Source organism: Myotis yumanensis, unplaced genomic scaffold (assembly GCF_028538775.1).
Source record: "Myotis yumanensis isolate MYYU_CA2020_CCGP unplaced genomic scaffold, mMyoYum1.0.hap1 SCAF_11, whole genome shotgun sequence".
Classification (NCBI taxonomy): domain Eukaryota; kingdom Metazoa; phylum Chordata; class Mammalia; order Chiroptera; family Vespertilionidae; genus Myotis; species Myotis yumanensis.
The window spans coordinates 64,226,538-64,252,859 of NW_027223762.1; the positions used below are offsets into that span (position 1 = coordinate 64,226,538).

The 26,322-nt window shown below is 45.6% G+C and overlaps 1 protein-coding gene across 5 annotated transcripts in view; it reads right to left on the reverse strand.

The window, feature by feature from the left end:
* The window catches only part of TBC1D8 (TBC1 domain family member 8), a 113,434-nt gene that overhangs the window by 81,526 nt on the left and 5,586 nt on the right, over window positions 1-26,322 (reverse strand). For 4 of the 5 annotated variants that reach the window (XM_070429760.1, XM_070429762.1, XM_070429764.1 and 1 more), the window contains exon 2: window positions 9,389-9,499. The exons of the other annotated variant lie outside the window; for it this stretch is intronic. In XM_070429760.1, coding sequence (XP_070285861.1) covers window positions 9,389-9,499 — 111 coding nt within the window. The remainder of the gene's footprint in view (window positions 1-9,388; window positions 9,500-26,322) is intronic. 5 annotated transcript variants of the gene reach the window in all.

Below are 26,322 nucleotides of genomic sequence, written 5' to 3' on the forward strand. Positions count from 1 at the left end.
CTGTGAGGACGGGCACTGGGCCCCCAGGGAGCGCCCTGGCATGGGGTGACCCTGGCAAGTCCCTCAGCAGCCTGTGCCGGGCTCCGTCCCTCTCCAAAGCCAACGGCACCTGCTAACACACTGCTGAGAGGACCACGAGTGTTTTTGACTCTTGTGATTCTCAGTGTCGGAAAACGTGCCACACATTCATCAACTAACCTATCAGAGCTTCCTTTAGGATCCTTGACATTTCAAAATCATGTTTTTCCATTTTCTAAATCTAAAATATTAACTACTTTTTTCAAAATACATACATACCCCTCCCAGACACAGTGATGCCTCCGCCTGATCAGGGGGTATCCCCCACCCCGTCTGCTGATGTCAGGGGCATCACGGTGGCGCCGCTCCACCCGCCACCGCCTGGCTTCAGAGCCATGGGGCAGACCTGCCAGGAGTGTGAACATGCCGCAGTCACCCACCAGCCGCCTGCGGTCAGGCGCCTCTCTGTAGAGCCAAGTGCTATTCACAGGCGGCGGCAAAGGCTTGATAGATAAATAAATAACAGGCGGCGTGGCCTGAACCCTCAACCACAGCAGCGCCCAGGCTGAGCCTCTGCCACAGACATGGCAGCCAGGTCTCCTTGTCCTTTCAGAGCCCCAGTGAGCTCTCGCCACTTAGGAGTCAATTCAGTCGAAGCCAAAAGCCGACCCCTGCGCCTGCGCCTGCAGCCAGGCCGTGAGTGCCCGCCTGGTGCTGTCCCCTGACCGTGACTAGGAATTGGCTCCCGGGAGTCGACTGTCCATGTCCCATACACCATGGCCTTGGCCTCTACTTGTGGGCCAATCATTTTAAATCTGTTCCAAAAAGAAAGCCAATATGCAGTGGATTACGATTCAGCCTTGGGAACGGCAGGACACTCTGATGAGCCCGGGGACACTGTGCTCCGTGACGGAGCCAGACACAAAGAGGCAAACACCGTGAGTCCACTTCCGTGACGTCCCCACAGTGGTCACAGTCATGGGGAGGGAAGTGGACGGCGGTTCCCAGGGCTGGGGAGGGAGGCGGGAGAGGGGAACGGGGTTTCCGTTTGGGGAGAAGAGTCTAGAGATGGTGGCAACGGTCACTCAACATTATAAATGTTCTTACCACCACTGAGCGGCACTAACAACGGTGAAGATGGGAAGTGCTGTTGCGTGTATTTTACAACAATAAAAACCATGTTTAAAAAAAAAGAAAGCAAGATCCCTGTTTTGACCACCAACAAAATGAAAAAAATAAAAATAATCCCCCCAAAATAAAATAAAAACAACTCCCCCACCAAAAGTAAAATAGAAACACTCAAAACTAGAAAAAGAAAAAGATTATCAGGCTGGATAAAAAAATCTAAACCCATCATGTGTTTCTTGGAAGAAAAACATCTAAAATTTAAACCCACTGCATGGGACATGTTCATCAATGATCCATCAGCTAAGGGTTTAATCTCCAAAGTATATGAAGAACTACCACAAACCAACACCAAGAAGACAAAACCCCAATTAAAAGATGGGCAAAGGACCCGACTAGACACCTTTCCCAAGCAGACATGCAGAGGCCGTGAGACACATGAAAACACGCTCCGTCCCTGATCAGCAGAGAGATGCAATTCAAATGGCAATGAGCTATCACTTCACACCTGTCAGAATGGCTACTATCAATAAATCAACAAACAAGTGCTGGCGAGGATGTGGAGAAAAGGGAACCCTAGTGCACTGCTGGTGGGAATGCAGACTGGTGCAGCCACTATGGAAGACAGTATGGAGTTTCCTCAAAGAGTTAAATATGGAACTGCCATTTGACTCAGTGATCCCACTTCTAGGAATATATCCTAAGAAACCAGAAACACCAATCAGAAAGGATATATGCACCCCTATGTTCATAGCAGCACAATTCACAATAGCTAAGATCTGGAAACAGCCTAAGTGCCCATCAGCAGAGGAGTGGATAAAACGCTGTGGTACATCTACACCATGGAATACTATGCAGCTGTAAAAAAGCAGGATCTCTTACCCTTTGAGACAGCATGGAGGGGCCTGGAGAGTATCATGCTAAGTGAAATAAGCCAGTCAGAGAAAGACAAGTATCACATGATCTCATTCATATGTGGAATCTAATGAACAAATAAACTGACTAACAAAATAGGACCAGAGGCGTGAACACATGGAACAGACTGACAACTATGGGGTGGGGGTGGGGGTGGGGGTGGGAGATAAACCGACCCTGAAGGAAGCCAAGCTGCTCAACACTGTCCTCAGACAGCAGCTGACGGAACCCTGCACTGCCAGGCGTCTCACCTTCCTCCTGTGCTGTCGGTGCCAGACGCCCCATGGCCCCCCTGCCTGCTCCCCCACGCCCCCCTGCCCGCTCCCCCAAGCCCCCCCCCCGCCCCCTCCACCACGGCCCCCCCGCCCGCTCCCCCACGCCCCCCCCGCCCGCTCCCCCACGCCCCCCCACGCCTGCTCCCCCACGGCCCCCCTGCCCGCTCCCCCACGCCCCGCCCCCGCCCCGCTCCCCCACGCCCCCCCTGCCCGCTCCCCCACGCCCCCCCACGCCCGCTCCCCCACGGCCCCCCTGCCTGCTCCCCCACGCCCCCCCCCGCCCCCTCCACCACGGGCCCCCTGCCCGCTCCCCCATGCCCCGCCCCTGCCCGCTCCCCCACGCCCCCCCCCCTCCGCCCGCTCCCCCACGGGCCCCCCGCCCGCTCCCCCACAGCCCCCCACTCCCCCACGGCCCCCCACCTGCTCCCCCTGCCCGCTCCCCCACGCCCCCCCCCCGCCCGCTCCCCCACGGCCCCCCACCTGCTCCCCCTGCCCGCTCCCCCATGGCCCCCCTGCCCGCTCCCCCACGGCCCCCCCCGCCCGCTGCCCCACGGGCCCCCCGCCCGCTCCCCCTGCCCGCTCCCCCACCCTCCCCAGAACGTCCAGTGGCCAGCTCACTGCTCTGGGTTCTCAGATCTCAGTTGAACATTTGTTTTCTCCTTAGTTAAATGCCCTGGGCTTTTGCAACAATCAATGGACTTTAAAGAAAAAAATAAAAACAACCCAAAAACTTGAAAAAGAAAAAGATTATCAGGCTGGATAAAAAAAAAAAAAAACCCACCAGGTGTTTCTTGGAAGAAAACATCTAAAGTTGCCGAACCGGTTTGGCTCAGTGGATAGAGCGTTGGTCTGTGGACTGAAGGGTCCCAGGTTCGATTCCGGTCAAGGGCATATACGTGGGTTGCGGGCACATCCCCAGTAGGAGGTGTGCAGGAGGCAGCTGATCGATGTTTCTCTCTCATCGATGTTTCTGGCTCTCTATCTCTCTCTCTTCCTCTCTGTAAAAAATCAATAAAATATATTTAAAAAAAAAAAAAGAAAACATCTAAAGTTTAATGCACCAATTAGCCAGCTGGTGGCCTAAATGGTTGAGCGTCCACCTATGAACCAAGAGGTCACTGGTTTGGTTCGATCCTGGTCAGGGCAAATGCCCGGATTGCACACTTAATCCCCAGTAGGGGACATGTAGGAATTAGCTAATGGGTGCTTCTATCTCTCTATTCCTCTCCCTTCCTCTTTCTCCAAAATCAATAAAAACATAGTTAAATTACTCTTTAAAAAAACAACAGAGACATAAAGGAGGAATATGGAAAATTATACTTTGCAAACATTAACCAAAGACATTGGCTTAACCATATCAACACCAGAGAGAGAGTCGGCCTGATGGTCAAATCCCTCTAGTGTTAACTACAACAATTAAGGCTTCGCTAGAACAAGACTGCACACAGAGACCACAAGGGGGTGCACCAAGAAAGCATAAAAGATGCGGAGACAAAAAAACATGACAGAAATGGAGGATATGGAGCTAAGAATTGCAATTTTGAGGGCTTGCCATAAATTTGTGCAGAGCCTCACGAAAACTAATGAGACCCTCGATGCTACGATAAAGAAATTAGAAAGTAAGCATACACGGACTGAAATAAAGAATATTATACCCAATAGCAGACCAGAGGAGTGCAAGAATCAAACCAAAGATTCGACAAAAAACACCCAATTGGAAAAGCATAATGAAAAAAGAATCCAAAAGTGTGAAGACAGCGTAAGGAGCCTCTGGGACAGCTTTAAGCGGACTAATATCAGAGTCATTGGAGTCCCAGAAGATGAGAGACAGCAAGATATTGAAAACCTATTTCAAGAAATAATGGCAGAAAACTTCCCCCACCTAGTGAAAGAAATGGACTTACAGGTCCAAGAAGCGAAGAGAACCCCAAACAAAAGGAATCCAAAGAGGACCACACCAAGACACATCATCATTAAAATGCCAAGAGCAAAAGACAAAGAGAAAATCTTAAAAGCAGCAAGAGAAAGAGGCTCAATTACCTACAAGGGAATACCCATACGACTGTCAGCTGATTTCTCAACAGAAACTTTGCAGGCCAGAAGGGAATGGAAAGAAATATTCAAAGTGCTGAATACCAAGAACCTACAACCAAGATTACTTTATCCAGCAAAGCTATCATTCAGAATTGAAGGTCAGATAAAGAGCTTCACAGATAAGGAAAAACTAAAGGAGTTCATCACTGCCAAACCAGTATTATATGAAATGCTGAAAGGTATCCTTTAAGAAGAGGAAGAAGAAAAAGGTAAAGATACAAATTATGAACAACAAATATGCATCTATCAACAAATGAATCTAAGAATCAAGTGAATAAATAACCTGATGTACAGAATGAACTGGTGACTATAATGAATCAGGGACATAGAAAGGGAATGGACTGACTATTCTTGGGGGGGAAAGGGGAATGGGAGATTTGGGAAGAGACTGGACAAAAATCATGCACCTATGGATGAACTCAGTGGGTGGGGAGTGAGGGTGGAGGGTGGGGTGGGAGCTGGAAGGAGGGGAGTTATGGGGGGAAAAAAGAGGAACAAATGTAATAATCTGAACAATAAAGATTTAAAAAAAAAAAAAAAACACCAGAGAGAGAAGAATCAAGGCAAAAAGTTATTACTTGAGAGACAGAGGGACATTTCATAAGCATGAAAATTTCATTTTGTCAACAAGATATAAAAATCCCAGCTTAAAAAACAAAGATGCCTGTTTTTTGGGGGCACTTGGGCTGTTTCCAGATCTTAGCTATTGTAAATTGTGCTGCTATGAACATAGGGGTGCATACAGTCTTCTGATTGGTGTTTCAGGTTTCTTAGGATATATTCCTAGAAATGGTGAAGTTTTTCTACTGCTCCCTGGTCCTGGTGGCTCAGCCCAAAGCTCCGCCTGTCCCCACCCCCGGCCTGAGACAGGTCCCCTTGCTGACCCCAGGCAGGAAGAGTCCTGCCTGTGCGCTGACCTCCCCACACGCCACCCTCGCCCGCCCTCTGCTCTCACTGGATGTCAGGCTCTGTCCTTGGCATGAGAGGGTCAGTGCAAACATGGCTCTGAGAGATCTTGTATTGGGGGGAAGCAAAGAATAAAGGAAATGACAGTGGTTAGAAGTGGGGGGGACGGAGGAAGAACAGAGGAAGCGGCTGCGGGGTGTCGGGCAGTCGCCTGAGCAGACACAGGGCACGTCCCCACCCACCTCTCAATGCCCACCAGTCCTGCAGCCAGCAGGGACCAAGCCTGGGAGTCTGGGCCACATAAGTTAGAAAATAATGACAATAGCAACTTATCTCTCCTCTATGTCCAACCTCAGTCATCCACAGGTCGCTGCTGCCAAATGCCACTGTTCACCCAAGAAAGCAGTTCTAAGGCCCTATGCCCCCCACTGCCATGCAAGCAGCCAACCCGCTGCAGACATCCTCACCCCTGCGCCGTCTTCCTGCCCCGCCCGTCCCGGTGCCGCCCAGGCCCTGCCGGCCCTTCTGGATTTGCTTTATCTGAGACGTGAAACCCTGGGCAGGGATCCTTTCTCAGTGCTCAAGACATAAAATATTAAATATGGTGAGTCAATAGCACCGCGTTAAGATGCCCAAATAACTCCCAGAAGAGGTCTAAGTACCTAAATCCATACCACAAGCCCGGGCACATACCCGCACCGCCCGCCCGCCCTCTTCCTGGCAGGAAAAGCTGATGGACCAGACAAGAACCGCTTGCTCGGGGGCTGCTGTGCTTGAGATGCAGGAGGCAGTGAAGCACCTGCCTGAGTCGGGTCCAGGGATGACACCGCTGGGGCAGGGCAGTGAAGTCGCTGCAGTCCCAGGCAGGTAATTGAGAGAGAGAGAGAGAGAGACAGAGAGAGACAGAGAGAGACAGAGAGACAGAGAGACAGAGAAAGACAGAGAAAGTGAGACAGAGAGAGACAGAGAAAGACACAAGAGAGAGACAGAGAGAGACAGAGAGAGAGACAGAGAGAGAGAGAGAGACAGAGAGAGAGAGAAAGACAGAGAGAGGGAGACAAAGAGAGAGAGACAGAGAGACAGAGAAAGAGAGACAGAGAAAGAGAGACAGAGAGAGACAGAGAAAGACACAGAGAGAGACAGAGACAGAGAGAGAGACAGAGAGACAGAGAGAGAGAGAAAGACAGAGAGAGAGGGAGACAGAGAGACAGAGACAGAGAGACAGAGAAAGAAAGACAGAGAGAGACAGAGAGAGACACAGAGAGAGACAGAGAAAGACACAGAGAGAGACAGAGAGAGAGAGACAGAGAGACAGAGACAGAGACAGAGAAAGACAGAGAAAGTGAGACAGAGAGAGACAGAGAAAGACACGAGAGACAGAGAGAGAGACAGAGAGACAGAGAGAGACAGAGAGAGAGACAGAGAAAGACAGAGAGAGGGAGACAAAGAGAGAGAGACAGAGAGACAGAGAAAGAGAGACAGAGAAAGACACAGAGAGAGACAGAGAGAGACAGAGAGAGAGACAGAAAGAGAGAGACAGAGAGACAGAGAAAGACAGAGAAAGCGAGACAGAGAGAGACAGAGAAAGACACAAGAGAGAGACAGAGAGAGACAGAGAGACAGAGAGACAGAGAGACAGAGAGAGACAGAGAAAGACAGAGAAAGCGAGACAGAGAGAGACAGAGAAAGACACAAGAGACAGACAGAGAGAGACAGAGAGACAGAGGGAGACAGAGAGACACAGAGAGAGAGACAGAGAAAGAGAGACAGAGAGACAGAGAAAGAGACAGAGAGAGACAGAGAAAGAGAGACAGAGACAGAGAGATAGAGAGAGACAAAGACAGAGAGACAGAGACAGAGAGACAGAGACAGAGGTCATTCTAATCACACATCCCTGATGCAGCACTTCCCTTCTGGTGCTCCCGGCCCTGCCTGCCTCGCTGTCCTGGTTCCTGTCCCCCCTGTACCTGCCCACTCCAGGTTGCTGTCTGCCTTCCCATGGCCGAGGGCCCTCACACCAACTGAAAGTGCTGACAGCAAGCACACGTCTGGTATGGAGCAGGCACGGGGGGTTGCGAGTGCCCTGGAAGAGTTAAGTGTCTGGACGTTTGTATCAGGTTTTGAAATACTTTAAACATCAGAAACAAGTCGCTAAGAAAGGATCGGATGAGTAAACTGGCACAGCTACAGGGTAAACGCCGTGTGCCACTGAGAGTCCACTGTTGCCCTGGCCGTGTGCAGCGTTGCCCTGGACAGAAAGGTGGCAGTTTGATTCCCGGTCAGGGCACAGGCCCGGATGGTGGGCTCGATCCCCAGTGGGGGCGTGAGGGAGGCAGCCGATCCATGATTCTCTCTCATCATGGATGTTTCTATCTCTCTCTCCCTCTCCCTCCTCTCTGAAATCAATAAAAATATATTTTTAAATAAAAGACAAAAATTAAAAATAAAGCACACCTGAGTAGAAGCATTAAATTAATTTAAATAGGGGAGTGATCCAAACACTGGTGGAAAGCAGGGTGGTGAGAACAGAACAGGACTCACAGTGTGAAATTAAGAAGGAAACTTTCACAATGAGAAAGGAAGGAGAAGAAAGCCTCAGAATGGGCCTCAAGTCAAAATGGAAACCCTGTTTCAAAAAGCCACAAGTCTAACCTTGTAAAGCTTTCGAAAATCTCTTCCCGAACCTTAAGTGAACCTTTTAGAAAATAAGCTCCTGTGTTAAAGGAACATTTATTGGGAGTTAACATTTCTTTGCAGTTTCTCTTCTCTTATTGAAATCAAGTGCACACGTGAGGCTTTTATGAGGAACAGCTCCGGGCAAGCTGGCTTCAGAGGCCTCTCCCCACAGCGCGGGACCAGCGTGCCAGGCGCCGGGGGGGGGGGGGGGGGCAGCGATCCTGTCTTCTCTGTACCTTTCACTGTTAATCGACATCTTTACATTAAACATGCACCATTTTTATCATTTTATGCAAATACAGATGGGCTTATCCTAATTTAAAAACAAAATGGCCTGGCCAGTGTGGCTCAGTGGTTGACCCATCACCAGGAAGTCACAGTTTGATTCCCAGATGGGGCACATCCCCAGTGGGGGACGTGCAGGAGGCAGCTGATCAATGATTCTCATCGTTGATGTTTCCATCCCTCTCTCACTCTCCCTTGCTCCTCTGAAATTAATAAAAACACATAAAAAATAAAAGTAAAAAACAAAACAAAGTAGACTGGAAAAAATGACACCCCGAGGCGTTAACAGGGTCCGTGCTGGATGGTAGACACGGATGACGGTCTTCTCCTTGCTCTTTTCTGTATTTATTCTGAGTGAAAGTATCCAAGGCGGCTGAGGACTGCGAGTGCTGCTGAAGCCCACGGTCTCCAGCAGAGAAAGAGCAGAGCCAGACTGCGCGCGTGCAGAATGCGGACAGGACTCGCAACGGAGAAAGGGCCGGAAAGGATTTGGTTTTCCTCCTCTCCTACCTGCTTTAATTCTGGACGGTGAACATGTATTGCCTGTGTAATTAAAAAGAGGCCTCTTGGTTTTGGTTTTTAGAAGAAGGGGCCTCTCAGACATGATGATGCCCCGCCCCAGGCGCTGGCATGGGAGGCGGGCACGGGCGGGCCCTCGGGGGCAGGATGGGAAGTGAGACCAGCCTGCAGCCAGCAACTCAGTGCACGGTGGAGCAGGGGCAGGCCGCGCCCCCTCAGACACAGCCCGGGATGTTCCACCACAGCAGGTGCAGGCGCCCAGAGCAGGTTTATGTTAGACACAGATTAAGAAGCAAATGGCTCAATTCCCAGTCGCCAGCACAGCAGCCCGGAGCAGCAAGGCACGGGAGAGCTGAGCGGGTCCAGCCAGCTGTCCAGCTTACCGCCTCCATGTGCGTTTGATGCTTAAAGAACCAGAACAGAGTTCAGAGAAGAGGTGGGCTCCGGGGCTGCCTTCCAGCCGCACCACCTGCAGCTCCTCCCCGGCTCAGGCCTTAGGATCTGAAGGCTCCGCACGGAACAAAACTCACCCGCGGCCACAGCCCCGTCAACATCGGACCCACCCGGTCACTCACCGCACGCGATCGAAGAGTAGACCTGGGACCCGGGCACCTGAAGCAGGATCCGGAACGGAGCCACCCGTGCGCTGGAGTCCAGCACCGCGTCCAGGGCTCCCACCAGGCGACCTGCGAAGGAAGAAAAGGGCGCCCTCTGAGCGGGGACTGACCGCCACGCAGCCCCCCCTGATCAGACTCTGCATTGAGAAGCCGCTTGCTCAGGTGCAGCAGCGTCCCTGCCTGAAAGGTGGCAGGCTCCACTCCTGCTCACTGCACATGCCCGGGAGGCAGGTTCAAGCCCTGATGGATCGGGGCGATTGCCCAAGGCAACCGATCGAAGTTTCTCATGTCGATGCTTCCTCCCTTCTTTCTCACTCTCCCCTTTGCTCCCTCTAAAATCAATTTAAAAAGATGTCCTCGGGTGAGAAATAAATAAATAAATAAATAAATATATAAATAAAAGTCGAAGCCCCTGACCCCGCACACAGCTTTCAAAAGCCCTTAATAATCTGTAATTCAGGAGTGAACCAGGAAGGAGGCAGAAACTGAGCAGCCTAAGGAATAACTGTTATAAAAACCCATGCACCCCTTCTTCTCTCTTTCCCTAAAGCCACGGAATGGACAGATGGAGGGTGCTGCAGGCAGGGGCGTGTGGGCAGCGGGAGGTGGGACAGCGCCAGGACGGCACCTGCTGGGCGGGAGCTGCGCAGCCGCAGCAGGACGGGCCAGATATGCAACGAGTGGGGTTCTCAGCGGGAGAGCAGGGAGAAGCGAACGTGGGAAGAAGACTGGGGTGTTGGGCAGCAGCGGGACATACTGGGCACAGCGGGAGGCTCGCTCACTTTCATATAGTAGATTTGCACAAAAAGAAATGTGGACAACGTGTCCATGAACGTGTCTGTCATAAACATGTACTAGGAAACACATGTGTGTGTACATGTGCACATGCAGAGTCCCCAGCTCTGTCCACTGTGCGGTCTCAGGAAAATAAGGAAATACTATGAACAACTTCATGCCAACAAATTTGATAACTTACATGACATGGAATTGCCAAAATTCACACAAGGAGAAATAAATCATTTGAATAAGTCTATATTAAAGAAATGGAGTCAATGAATAACCTGCCAAAAAAGAAAACACCAGGTCTAGATGGTTTCACTGGTGAATTCTACTCAATGTTAAGGACTCATGAATATAATCTCCACAATCTTTTTTTTGAAAAAAAAAAAAAAAAAAAGCAGAGGGAACATTTCCTACTTCATTCAATAAGACCAGCATTATCCCAGTACCAAAACCATATAAAGGAAAACTACAAACCAATATCTACCATGTAAAAATCCTCAACAAAATATTAGCAATGTGAATCCAACAACATACAAAATGAATTATACACCAGGAGCAATGGAACTTACTCCAGGTATGCAAGGCTGGTTCAATATCTGAAAATCAATCAATGTAATACACCACTTCAACAGGATAAAGAAGAAAAATCATATAACCACATCAATTCATGCAGAAAAAGCATTTGACAAAATCCAACATCTCTGCATATTTTTTTAAAAACTCTCCACAAAATCAAGAACTTCTTTAACTTGACAAAGAATATCTACAAAGATCATATTTACTGATGAAAAGCTAAATGCCTTTGTGGCATTTTCGACACCGTGTGAAATAAGACAAGAGGAGGAAACAAAAGGTGTACAGATAGGGAAGGAGGAAATAAAACTGTCTTTGTTCACAGATGACATGCTTGTCTTTTTTTTGGAAAATCCCAAAGAACCAACAACAACAAAAAACTTATGGAACTAATAAGCAAGTATAACAAGACTGTAGTACACAACATTAATATGACAGCTGCTTTCCTATATTTCAGCAATGAGCAACTGGAATTTGAAACAAAAGTGGAAATACCACTGACAACAGCAAATGGTATTATTTTTTAAATTCATTTCAGAGAGGAAGGGAGAGGGAGAGAGAGACAGAAACATCAATGATGAGAAAGAATCATCGATCGGTTGCTCCTGAGCCTGCAACCCAGGCATGTGCCCTGACCTCATGGTTCACAGGTTAATGCTCAACCACTGAGCCACGCCAGCTGGATGCAAATGGCATTTTTATTAGGTAGAAATCTAACAAAAGATGAGTAGTATCTACATGCAGAAAATTACAAAACTCTGATTTTTAAAAATCAAAGATCTAAATAGATATTCCATATTTATGGGAGATTCAATAATGTTAACATGTCAATTCATCCCATCTTGATTGATCTATAGATTCAATGTGATCCCAATAAAAATCCCAGCAGCTATTTTATAGATGTTAACAATTAATTCTAAGGTTTATATAAAAAGGTAATTACCTAGAAGATCCAACACAATACTGAAGAAGAACAAAGTTGAAAAACTCACATGACACAATTTCAAGATTTACTAGAAAGCTACAGCAATCAAGACAGTGTAGCATTGACAGGTCAATGGAACAGAACAGGAGTCAGACACAGACCCACACAGATCCAATCAACTGATCTTTGACAAAGGAGCAAAGATAATTCAATGGAGAAGGATAAGTCTTCAACAAATGGTTTTAGAACAACTGGACATCCATAAGCAAAACAAACCAACAGGCAAAATTAAGACACATACCTAAACCTTCCACCAAAAATATTAGTTCATAATGGATCACAGACCTAATACAAAACCAGAAAACTCATGGAAGAAAATATAGGAGAAAATCTAGATGACCTTGGGTTTGGTGATGACTTTTTAGAGACAACACCAAAAACTATTGTTCTGCAAAAGACACTTAAGAGAATCAAGACCAGCCACCACCTGAGCAAAACCATTTGCAAACACATATCTGATAAAGGACTAGTATCAAAATGTACAAAAAAAATATTGAAATTCAATAATAAGAAAACAAACAATCCAATTAAAAATAAGCAAAAGAGCCCAGAAAGGGTGGCTCAGTTGGCTGGAGCGTCATCCATACACCAAAAGGTTGTAGGTTCAATTTTTGGTCAGAGCAATGCCTACGTTGTGGGTTCCATCCTCAGTCGGGGCATGGACAGGAGGCTCCCTGGGATGTTTCTCTCTCTCTCCCTTCTCTCTCTCAATTCAAGAAACATATCCTTAAGTGAGGATTTAAAATTTTAGGCAAAACATCTGAACATAAACTTTAGACAGAAGACAAAGAGATAACAAAAAAGCGTATGAAAAGCTGCTGGACATCATTTTTCACTAGGGAATTGCACACTGAAACAAGATACTAGTAGATACCCATTAGAGTGGCCAAAAAACAAATCCAAAACTGACAATGTCAATGGCTATAGAGCAGTGGTTCTCAACCTTCTGGCCCTTTAAATACAGTTCCTCATGTTGTGACCCAACCATAAAATTATTTTCGTTGCTACTTCATAACTGTAATGTTGTTACTGTTATGAATCGTAATGTAAATATCTGATATGCAGGATGGTCTTAGGTGACCCCTGTGAAAGGGTCATTCGACTGCCAAAGGGGTCGAGACCCACAGGTTGAGAACCGCTGCTTAGAGGATGTGAGCATCAGGAACTCACTCATTGCTGACGGGATTGCAAATGGCACAGGCATAATATACATTAGCGTAATATACAGTTTGTCAACTTCTTGCTAAGCTAAACAGTCTTTTCATACCACCTGGGTATTCGCCCCAATGATATGAAAACTTCTGTCCACATAAAACCTGCACACAAATGTTTACGGAAGTTTTGTGTGTGTTTTTTAATATATTTTATTGATTTTTTACACAAAGGAAGGGAGAGGCTATATAGAGTTAGAAACATCGATGAGAGAGAAACATCGGTCAGCTGCCTCCTGCACACCTCCTACTGGGGATGTGCCTGCAACCCAGGTACATGCCTTTGACTGGAATCGAACCCGGGACCTCTCAGTCCACAGGCCGATGCTCTATCCACCGAGCCACACCGGCCAGGGCTGTTTACAGAAGTTTTAATTTGTAATTGCCCCAAACTGGAAGCAAGTTGTCCTTCAATAGGTGAATGGAGTAGTATTCCGTGATAAAAAGAAGTGAGCTCTCAAGTTGTGAAAAAACATTGAGGAATCTTAACTGCAACTGCGAAGTGAAAGAAGCCCTCCTGAGGAAGGCTGCACTCTGTGTGACTCCAATTATTCTGGCAAAAGGAAGAGGGAAGGTACAGCAAGGGCAGGAAGGTCAGTGGCTGCCGGGAAGAAGCGGTGATTAGTCAAACCTGGGGACATCTGGGTGGTGAAACGATCCGGTATGACACTGTCATTGTGGTATACAATGCCACGCATTTATCAAATCCCACAAAAGTTTTCAGCATGAACTTTAATGTTTGCAAATTTTTAAAATATCATTTAGCAGGTCAAGGGATACCCAATTGAATGCAGAATATGGCCCCCAAAATCTAAGTGCACTACAAATGCATGAAACCCAGGAGTGAAGGTGTAGGGGAGAGTGTTGACTATTTAACTTTGGAGATGAGTGGAGTCTGTAGGAAAAAGACCAAACAAATATACATGAGTCCTGTACTCTCCCAGGTGTGGGCTGGCCACTCTGACACTGCTACACAGATACAGACATGAACAATTAAGAGAAAAGATGGTGGAGGGTGAGCAAGGTTCCAGTTAGAAACTGGAGTGAAGTTTACAGAAAAGCAAAGCAAAGAAGCAAGATTTATACAGGGCAGCAGAGTAGGAGGATGCTGCACAGACATGCTCCCAAGAACAAGCTGGAATTACAACTGAAATACGGAAAGGATTCCTGAATAATCAACAGAAAACTCACCTGAGAGAACCCTGATACCCAAGGACCGAAGGTGGAGACGCATAGAGACTGGTAGGAAGGGCAGAGGCGTGAAAGGGCTGGCCAGGCACCCACAGACAGCAACTGAAGTCCCAGAGAGATATCTCAGCTGGGTGTGTGTGTGTGTGTGTTGGGGGGGGGGGGGGGGGTGCCACTGAGAACTCTGGGATCTAATACCCAAGCTGGGCTCCTCAGCAGAGAGGACCACATCTGAGGAGGGTGCCCACATAACATCTACCTGTGGAAAGCAGCGGGGTGCTGTCTGCCAGGGAGTGGTAGCTGAAAGTTCAGGCACCCTCTTAAAGGGCCAATGCACAAAAATTCCCTGTGGAGCCACCCACCTTGTGCTCTGGCAGAGGGAGGGCAGAGTGGACTGGAGCTGTGAAATCAGAATCCAGGACTGGGGACTCAGGGGATAGAGCTCAGAAGGCAGACACCCCATTTCTGGGCCTGAGTCATTTCCTCAGGCAGCGGAGCACATCTTTCCCACACAGACATCTGCCTTGCCTGGGGGGAAGACAGTTGACTTACTCTATTGGAAACACCTTGCCTTGAGGCCACTTAGGAGATTCAAAATCCTATTAGTCTGTAGACAGAGGAAGTCTCTGGAGGCTTTGAGTCTTTGCCTGATCTAATTAGTCAGAAACAGCCTTTAACACTGTCCTGCACTAGAGAATGAGAGGCGTACAGGATCTACCTAAAACATAGTCATACACCCAAACTGACAACCAAAATGAGGAAACAAAGAAACAACCCCCAAACGAAAGAACTAAAGAATTCTTCAGAAGAAGAGATAAATGAGGCAGAGATAAGAAATTTGTTTGAAACAGAGTTCAGAGTAATGATATGTTAAACATGCTCAACAGTATGAAAAAAATATAATAACTATACAAAAAGAAAAGTCTGAGATAAAGAATGACATAACACAAATAAAGAACAAATTGGAAGGAATACACAGCAGATTAGGGGAAGCTGAGGATCAAGTCAGTGAATTAGAAGACAGAGTTGAAAATATCACTCAATCAGAGAACCAAAATGAAAAAAACAATTAAAAAACAGGAGGACAGCCTAAGGGAGCTGTGGGATGATGTGAAACGTAACAATATTAGAATAGCAGGTGTACCAGAAGAGGCAGAAAGGGAGAAAGGAATAGAGAAGGTGTTTGAATAATGGCAAAAAACTTCCCAAACCTGGTAAAGGAAAAAGTCACACAAGTTCAGGAGGCACAGAGAAACCCAAACAAGGAGAACCCAAACAGACCCACACCCACACATCATAATTAAAATGACAAAATTTAAAGACAAAGAGAGAATCTTAAAGGCAGCAAGAGAAAGGCAAATTGTTACCGGTTAATAATGCAGATTTTTTTCAATAGATAGAGTTCCACAGATGTTGATATATATGCAATGTGATATGTATGCTGTTTTGTTGTACTGACAACAAGCTTCAAAACTTCATATGTCAAATTTTCTGAAGGTGTTAACATCATAGATATTTTCACAACTAAAAATGTCGAATTTCATGCCCAAAAAAAAGAGTATTTGCGGGAAGTTTTAATTCATTACTTTATTTTGAAGAAAAGTGCTGCTGAAAGTTATCATATACTTCGGGAAGCTTATGGTGAACATGCTCCAGCTCAAGATACTTGTGAACGCTGGTTTAAATGCTTTAAAAGTGATTATTTCTATGTGAAAGACAAAGAACGTCCAGGTCAATTTGAACCATGCTTTGATCGTAAAATGACCAGGATGGGCCAGAAGACACAGCAAAGTAATTTTGCTTCATGATAACGCACCATCACACACTTCAAAACAAGTTAAAGACATATTACTCGGTGTATCGGTTAATAATGCAGATCTTGTAATCAAAGAAAACATGATAATTTCAAGAGAAACATCAGAAGTGTTTTTATTCAAAGTAATGTCCATTGCTAGCTACACATTCCCCCCATCTTTCAGGTAATTTGTGGATACCGTCCCAATAGAACTTTTCTTGTTTTGAGGCAAACCATTCAGAGACCCAATTTTCCACTTCTTCATACATTTTGAAGTGCTGCTCAGAAAGTACGTGTGCCATCGATTGGAACAAGTGGTCATCTGAAGGAGCAAGGTCTGGTGAATACAGCGGGTGGATTAATACTTCCCAGGCAAGACCTTTTAACGCGTCTTTAACTGGTTTTGAAGTGTGTGACGGTGCATTATGAAGCAAAATTACTTTGCCGTGTCTTCTGGCACATTCTGGTCATTTCACGATTAAAGTCTGGTTCAAACTGATTATTTGTTGTTGGCAGCGATCAGTATTAACGGTTTCACCTGGTTTTAGAAGCTCATAATCCACCACACCTTCCTGATCCCACCAAACTCAGAGCATTGTCCTCTTTCCGAAGCAAGTTGGCCTTGCAGTTGATGTTGATGGTTGACCTGGATCAACCCATGATTTTGTACATTTGGGATTCTCAAAATAAATCCACTTTTCATTGCCAGTCACATTTCGATGCAAAAAAGACTTTCTTTCGTGCCCTTGAAGCAACATTTTACTGATGACTTTTCGGTTTTCCATTTGTCTTTCGTTCAGTTGATGTGGCACCCATTTTCCTTCCTTTAAAGTCTTTCCCATTGCTTGTAAACAATCGGAAATTGTTTACTGAGCAATGTTTCATCTTTCTGCAAGTTGTTTCTGAGTTTGACACGCATCTTCATCCAATAACGCTTGTAATTGTAGGTCTTCAAACTTTTTCGGTTGACCTGGACGTTCTTTGTCTTTCACATTGAAATCATCACTTTTAAAGCATTTAAACCAGCGTTTACAAGTATCTTGAGATGGAGCACATTCACCATAAGCTTCCCAAAGTATTCAGCAGCACCTGTCTTCAAAATAAAGTAATGAATTAAAACTTCCTACAAATGCTCTATTTTTAGCACGAAATTCAACATTTTTAAGTTTAAAAATATCTATGATGCTAACAGCTTCAGAAAATTTGACATATGGTTTTGAAGCTTGTTGTCAATACAACAAAATAGCATACATATCAAATCGCATATATATCAACATATGTGTGACTCCATCTATTATCCAAAATACGCATTATTAACCGGTATACCTAGTAAAAGATCTTGCCTGGGAAGTATTAACCCACCCGCTGTATTCACCAGACTTTGCTCCTTCAGATAACCACTTGTTCCAATCGATGGCACACGCACTTTCTGAGCAGCACTTCAAAATGTATGAAGAAGTGGAAAATTGGGTCTCTGAATGGTTTGCCTCAAAACAAGAAAAGTTCTATTGGGACGGTATCCACAAATTACCTGAAAGATGGGGGGAATGTGTAGCTAGCGATGGACATTACTTTGAATAAAAACACTTCTGATGTTTCTCTTGAAATTATCATGTTTTCTTTGATTACAAAATTTGCATTATTAACCAGTACACCTAGTACAAAGGAGTTCCCATAAGGCTGACACCTGATTTCTCATCAGAAACTCTACAGGCCAGAAGGGAATGGCATGAAGTACTCCTCAAGGTAATGGAAAGCAAGGATATGAGATCAAGATTATTATAACCAGCAAGTATATCATTCAAAATAGATGGTCAAATAAAGAGCTTCCCAGACAAAAAAAAAAAGGCTGAAGGCATTCATCACCACCAAGCCAGCATTACAAGAAATGCGAAAGGGACTGCTATAACGAGAAGAAGAAACAGAGAGAGAAACCTAGCCATACAGAATTAAAATGGCTATAAATAAGTACCTCTCAATAATAATCCTAAATGTAAATGGATTAAATGCTACAATCAAAAAGCATAAGGTAGCTGAATGGATACGAAAACATGACCCAACTATATGCTGTCTACAAGAGACCTACCTCAAAACAAAAGACACACACAGGATGAGAGTGAAGGGATGGGGGAAAAAATTTCCACGCAAAAGGAAAAGAAAAAAAAGCTGGAGTAGCAATACTCATATCCGAAAAAATAGACTTCAAAATGAAGGCCATCACAAGAGACAACAAAGGTCACTACATAATACTAAAGGGATCGATCCAACAAGAGAATATAACCCTGGTAAACATATATGCACCCAATATAGGTGCACCTAAATATATAAGAAAACTTCTAGAGGACTTTAACGGAAAGATCGACAACAATACAGTCATAGTAGGGGACTTTAACACCCTACTGACGTCACTGGACAGATCTTCCAGACAAAAACTTAACAAGGAAACAGTGACTCTAAAAGACACTGGATCAGGAAGATTTAATTGACATTTAGAGAACATTTCACCCCAAAGCTGCAGAATATACATTCTTCTCAGATGCACATGGGTCATTCATAAAGATAGACCATATGTTAGGACACAAAAAAAGTCTCTACAAGTTCAAGAAGATTGAAATCATATCAAACATCTTCTCAGATCACAGTGGAATGAAATTAGAAATCAACTACAGTAAAAACACCCCAAAACATTCAAACACATGGAGGCCAAATAGCATGTTATTAAACAATGAATGGGTTACCAACAGGATCAAGAAAGAAATAAAAAAAACTTCCTGGAAACAAATGAAACTGAACACAAAACAACCCAAAATCACTGGGACACAGCAAAAGCAGTCCTGAGAGGGACGTTCATAGCACTACAGGCATACCTCAAAAAACAAGAAAAATCAGCAATAAACTATTTAACCCTACCACTTAAAGAAATAGAAAGAGAACAACAAGAAAAGCCCAGAGTAAGTAGAAGGAAGGAAATAATAAAGATTAGAGCAGAAATAAATAAAATGGAGACTAAAAAAAAATAAAATAAAATACAAAAAAATCAATGAAACCAAGAGCTTTGAAAGGATAAACCATTAGCCAGACTCATCAAGAAACAAAGAGAGAAGACCCCAAAAAAATGAAATCAGAAACAAAAGTGGAGAAGTAACCACAGGAAGGATTGTAAGAAAATACTATGAACAACTCTATGCCAACAAGCTGGACAATGTGGATGAAATTGACAAATTCCGAGAAAAATAAAATCTCCCAAAAACTGGATCAGGAGGAATCAGAAAACCTGAATAGTCCAATAACAACTGATGAAATAGAAGCAATAATCAAAAAACTCCCACCAAAAAAAAGGTCCGGGTGGCTTCACAGGGGAGATTTTTCCAAACATTCAAAGAAGAACTAACACCTATACTCCTCAAACTTTTTCAGAAAATCCAAGAGGAAGGAACACTTCCAAACTCTTTTGGAAGGCCAGCATTATCTTAATTCCAAAACCAGATAAAGACACTACAAAGAAAGAGAATTACAGGTCAATATCCCTGATGAACGCAGATGCTAAAATCCTCAAAAAATATTAGCAAATTGCATCCAGCAATATATTAAAAAGATCATACACCATGATTAAGTGGGACTTATTCCAGGGATGCAAGGCTGGTACAATATCTGCATATGAATAAACGTGATACATCACATAAACATTGAAAAACAAAAATCACACAATCATATCAATAGACACGTAAAAAGCATTTGACAAAATCCAACACCCATTTTTGATAAAAACTCTCAGCAAAGTAGGAATAGAGGGAGCACACCTCAACATTATAAAGGCCATATATGACAAACCTACAGCCAACATCATACTCAATGGGCAAAAACTAAAACCATTTCCCCTAAGAACAGGAACAAGACAGGGATGTCCACTTTCACCACTCCTGTTTAACATAGTACTGGAAGTGCTAGCCATAGCGATCACACAAGAAGAAGAAAAGGCATCCAAATTGGAAAAGAAGAAGTAAAACTGTCATTATTCACATATGACATGATATTGTACATAGAAAACCATAATGACTCCATCAAAAAACTACACTTAATAAATGAATTTGGCAATGTAGCAGGATACAAAATTAACACCCTGAAATCTATGGCTTTTTTATATACCAATAATGAACTCACAGAAAGAGAAACTAAAAAAACAATCCCATTTACCATTACAATAAAAAAAATTAAGATACCTAGGAATAAACTTAATTAAGGAGGTAAATGATCTATACTTGGAAAACTACAGGCCGTTGAAAAAAGATAGAAGAAAATATAAACCAATGGAAGAATATACCGTGTTCATGGATTGGTAGAATCAACATCATTAAAATGTCCATACTACCCAAAGCAATCTATAGATTCAATGTACTCCCCCTTAAGATATCAACAGAAAAAAAAAAAAAAGATACCAACAGAATATTTCACAGACCTAAAACAAACTCTCCAAAATTTCATCTGAAATTAAAAAAGACCACGAATAGCTGCAGCAATCTTGAGAAAGACGAACAAAGTTGGAGGGATCACAATACAAGATATCAAGCTGTATTACAAAGCCACTGTTCTCAAAACTGCCTGGTACTGACACAAGAACAGACAGACCAATGGAATAGAACAGGGAACCCGGAAGTCCACCAAGCCATTATGCTCAATTAATATTTAACAAAGGAGGCAAGAGCATACAATGGAGTCAAGACAGTCTCTTCAATAAATGGTGTTGGGAAAATTGGACAGGTACATGCAAAAGAATGAAACTAAATCACCAACTTACACCATACACAAAAATAAACTCAAAATGGATAAAGGACTTAAATGTAAGAGAGGAAACCATAAAAATCTTAGAAGAAACCATAGGCAGCAAAATATCAGACATTTGTTGTAGCAATATCTTTACCGATACAGCTTCTAGGGCAATGGAGACTAGGGAGAAAATAAACAAATGGGACTACATCAAAATAAAAAGCCTCTACACAGCAAAAGAAACCATCAACAAAACAACAAGAAAGCCCACTGCATGGGAGAACATATTTGCCAATGTTATCACCGATAAGGGTTTAATCTCCAACATTTACAGGGAACTCATACAATTTAACAAAAGGAAGATAAACAATCCAATTAGAAAATGGGCAAAGGACCTAAATAGACACCTTTCAAAAGAGGACATAAAGAAGTCCAAGAGACATATAAAACATGCTCAAAGTCACTAATCATCCGAGAGATGCAAATCAAAACGACAATTTGGTATCATCTCACACCTGTCAGAATGGCTATCATCAACAAATCAACAAACAACAAGTGTTGGAGAGGATGTGGACAACAGGGAACACTCGTGCACTGCTGGTGGGAATGCAGACTGGTGCAGCCACTGTGGAGAACAGTATGGAGTTTCCTCAAAAAAACTAAAAATGGAACTCCCATTTGACCCAGTGATCCCACTTCTAGGAATATATCCCAAGAAGCTAGAAATGCCAATCAGAAAGGATATATGCACCCCTATGTTCATAGCAGCACAATTCACCATAGCTAAGATTTGGAAACAGCCTAAGTGCCCATCAGCAGATGAGTGGATTAAAAAACTGTGGTACATCTACACAATGGAATACTATGCTGCAGTAAAAAAGAAGGAATTCTTGCCATTTGCAACAGCATGGATGGAACTGGAGAGCATTATGCTAAGTGAAATAAGCCAGTCAGAGAAAGATAAATACCACATGATCTCACTCATTAGTGGAATATAGAGAATAACATAGACTGATGAACAGGGACAGATCCAAAGACAGAGAAACAGCTATCAGACTATCAATCCCCAGAGGGAAAGTAGGGGAGGGTGGGGGTAAGGGGAAGAGATCAACCAAAGGACTTGTATGCATGCATATAAGCAAACCAATGGACACAGACAACAGGGGGATGAGAGCATGAGTGTGTGTGTGGGGGGGGAGATTGAGGGTTAATGGGGGGATGAGGACACATTTGTAATACCTTAACCAATAAATAAATTTAAATAAATAAATAAATAAATATATTTTTTTAAAAACGATCTAAGGGAAGCTCTAAGTTAAACCAAAAGCACACGGCGCAGTGTGCGCGTGGTTTGGGACAGGGACACGGACTTGACTACAATCTAGTCTCCGCAGCCAAACCCTTCTGGACTGAGCACTGGCGGATGGGAGATCGTGAGCTCTGTTCTGAGGTCAATCTTTAATGCCCCACTTCCATGTCACAGGTTATTTTTTCATTATAACAGCAACTAACGGGAATCAGAACCTACTTGAGCTCTCCACACTGAACAGATGAACCACCGACTCTCCACCATGGGAGCGTGGAGTGTCCGCTCAGAGGCGCTCTGTCCCGCAGACATGGCTTCTCAGGGGAGACCCCAGAATCCTTCCGACTCCCACGATCAGGCCAACCCATTAGAAATGCTGCTGTGTGTCTTTAGTAAAACCTCCCACCGGTAAACCCCAATCTCTGGGCCACACACTGTTTGTTTTGTTTTGTTTTTAATCCATACTGAAGGATTTTTTTAAGTTAAATTTTTTTGTTGTTGTTAATCCTCACGCAAGGTTATTTTTCCATTAATTTTTAGAGATAGTGGAAGGGAGGGGGAGAGACAGAAACACTGATGTGAGCGAAACACATCAATTAGTTGCCTCCCACACAAGCCCTGACCAAGGCCCGGACCGGGGAGGTGCCTGCAACCAAGGTCCGTGCCCTTGACCGGAATCGACCTGGGACCGCAGGCTGATGTTCTATCCACTAAGCCAAACTGGCCAGGGCCACACATTTATTTTAGACCCTGTTAAATGTCTCAATAATTCAGGATAGTCGAACTTCCTGGTCAACCTGTATAACTTACTGCAATAAGATTTAACCTTATATTTTCCTTCTAGAAATAAATTTTATTTTTTAATCCTGATAACATTATTTATAATCAGATGGTACAAGGGGCGTCCCCCACACAGGCACCTCTGTGTGGCACCAGGTGGCACCGTGTACAGGGCCAGTGTTAAACTGCCATGGTCTCCTCACAGGGTGCTTCTGCCCGTGACACGTTCACCGTCCAGCTAAGCCCACGTCCTGGGGTTCCACCTAAATCAGCTCATCTCTGGGTGGTCAGCCACAGGCTCTTGGAGGCAGTTTTTGTCAGTCCTGAGTAGTTAACCTCACTTCCAAAGCAGATTCCTGGGAAACGTTCCTGAGGCCTCACCTGGAGCCCCACTGCTCCCTGGCCCATCCACATCCCGCCCACTGCCCGCTCACCGCCTGGCAGCTCTCCCCCGACTCCACAGCCCATGCACACCACGGCTTCAACATACTCTTCTTGCTGACAAGTAATAATTTGTAACAACAAAAACAAAACCACTAAATCCCACCTTCACAGAACTGCCCTCACACGCCATCCCTACTTTCTACCACCCATCCCGTCCCATCCCCACACACTGCCCACTCCACACCCCAGGGGCCGGCACCCCACAGGCCTGCCCCACACGGGCCTGCACCCCACACGGACCTGCACCAGACGGACCCGCACCACACGGGCCTGCCCCACACGGGCCTGCACCACACCGGCCTGCACCACACGGACCTGCACCACATGGGCCTGCACCCCACATGGGCCTGCACCCCACACGGACCCGCACCACACGGGCCTGCACCACACGGGCCTGCACCACACCGGCCTGCACCCCACACGGACCCGCACCACACGGGCCTGCACCCCACACGGGCCTGCACCACACCGGCCTGCACCCCACACGGACCCGCACCACACGGGCCTGCACCCCACATGGGCCTGCACCCCACACGGACCCGCACCACACGAGCCTGCACCACACGGACCCGCACCACACGGGCCTGCACCCCACACGGGCCTGCACCACACGGACCCGCACCACACGGGCCTGCACCCCACACGGGCCTGCACCCCACGGACCCGCACCACACGGGCCTGCACCACACGGACCCGCACCACACGGGCCTGCACCACACGGACCCGCACCACACAGACCCACACCACACGGGCCTGCACCACACGGACCCGCACCACACGGACCCACACCACACGGGCCTGCACGGAGCTGCTCTGGCTGAGGCTGCAGATATCCCACAAGCCTTTCCCATTCTACACAGCACAGCTGGTCCCTCTTCGCTCCTTCCTGCTTGAATACACTTCTCTCCCGGCTTCTGGGAAAATACATTCTGATTTCCTCCTGTCCCCACCCCCACTCCTCAGTCCCATGTGGTTCCCTCCCCGGCAGGCCTTGCTAGACAGCTCACAGGTTCGGTACACCACCTCGTCCAGAACAGACTCCGAGGCTACCAGGCTTTCTGCACACGCTGCCCTTTCTCTGCTTCCCACCCAGCTGACTAACAAATGACCCTCTCCACACCCTGCAGGTCTCGGCTGAGGCACAGGTCCTCAAGCATGCCCCCCGACACTCCAGCTGCATCCCCATCACTCCCTCTCATCCCCTGCACTCACCCCATTCATAAGTCTGTGCTCTCTGGTTCAATGTCACTCACTACTACCACTCGCCTCTCCACTGCCCTAGACTGTGAGGTTCATGAGAACACAGGGCCCGGCACTGCTGACTGAAACCTTCCCCTGCTTTTTCTTCTTCTTTAAATACAAATTACTAAATGGGATTTGCCAAGATATGTGGAAAATAGTTCAGTTTGAAGTATAAATACTCCCTCAAAGCAAAAACTGTTTTTAAATTATTATTGTTATTACTGTTTTTCAGGTTAAGAAACTGAGGCCCCAGAAGGCATGGGTTACAGTCAGAGTATTACAAAAGTCATAAACTTATGCCTGGTTGCCGTGGCTCAGTGGTTAAGCATCAACCTATGAACCAGGAGGTCAGGGCTTGACTCCCAGTCAGGGCACAGGTCTGGCTTGAGGGCTCGATCCCCAGTATGGGGCATGCAGGAGGCAGCTGATCAATGATTCTCATCACTGATGTTTCTATCTTTCCCTCCCCCTTCCTCTCTAAAATCAATAAAAATGTATTTTTTAAGAAGTCATAAACTTATAACTCTAAACTGATGGCCTCCCTAGAGAGAAAAGAAGTCCAGAATAGATATATTTTAATTCCAAATAAAAGACTTGGCTCAATGAGATGCATTTCTGAAAATAGCTGTCCAGCCTTTGTAAGGCAGACACACCCACACATGCTGGGCATTCTGAAGGCTAAACATAGTGACTGCAGGACAGATACTGAAAGACACCTGTCGGGAGGCAAGAACGCAGCGATGCTTCATGCCTCCCCGGGCCCCTCCCCACACTGAGCTGGGAACTGGAAAAGGGCCACGCTCTCCCAAAGTTTCCATTCCGTGTACTTTTTATCAAAGTGTGCACATAAAGAAGCGACAGCGCTCCTGAGAAACCCCGCAGCCCACCGCCGCCTGCTCCTCGCGTCCCCAGGCAACCACTTCCAACTCTCAGCTGGCCCTTCCTGTATTTCACACCCTCAGGGAACATGCTTACACACTACTTCCGGAATCTGTCATTTAGATCACTAGTCAGAATTCATATTATAAGTATGTATACACTGAGAGTTGAATTTTAGAGTAAAACTATGAAACGTCCTAATCCACACAACTTTTCCTTTTCCCTGGAATTAACTGTCCTGGGATTTTGTGCTTATTAAGCTTTCTATGTAACAATAATGTATCCACAAAGTCCCCCTGGCGGGCAGATCTTCCTTCCACCTGCGCCAGAACCGTAGGTGTGCAAGCAATTTCTCTTGTCTTAGGGGTTGTCCCATCTGGTCTGAGGGCCCCTGGCTGCGTCACACCCTGGAGACCCCCTTCTACGGATTTTTCTTAAACAAATAACAAAAAAGCACAAACTAGTAAGAGAAAGACTGGTACATGTGACTGCATGATAATTAAGAATGTTGGTTCTTCAAAAATAAAAAGCCAAGTCATAAAGGGAATGTTAACATACATATAATTGAAAAATACACAACACATACATACGTGTGTGCACACACACAACTCCCATGGAAAAAATGGGCAAAAGACACAAACATTTCTCAAGCGCAAAACAAATACTTAAGAAACACATAAAAATTCTCATCCTACGGACTAGGAAGGGAAATATCATCTCGGTGGTTCTGAGTACTAGCTGAATTCCTACCGAATGAACAGTCACCCCTGACTACTAAGTACTGTGAGGAAGTGCCACGTGGGCATCTGCACACACTGCTGCCAGCCTGTGCCCTGGCACAATGACCTGGAACACAACTTGGAATGATCCAGAAAAGCTGGGTGCACATCTGTCGGCTGGTGCTGGGCTCCTCGCATGCCCGCTCTCCTCTCCTCAGCAAGC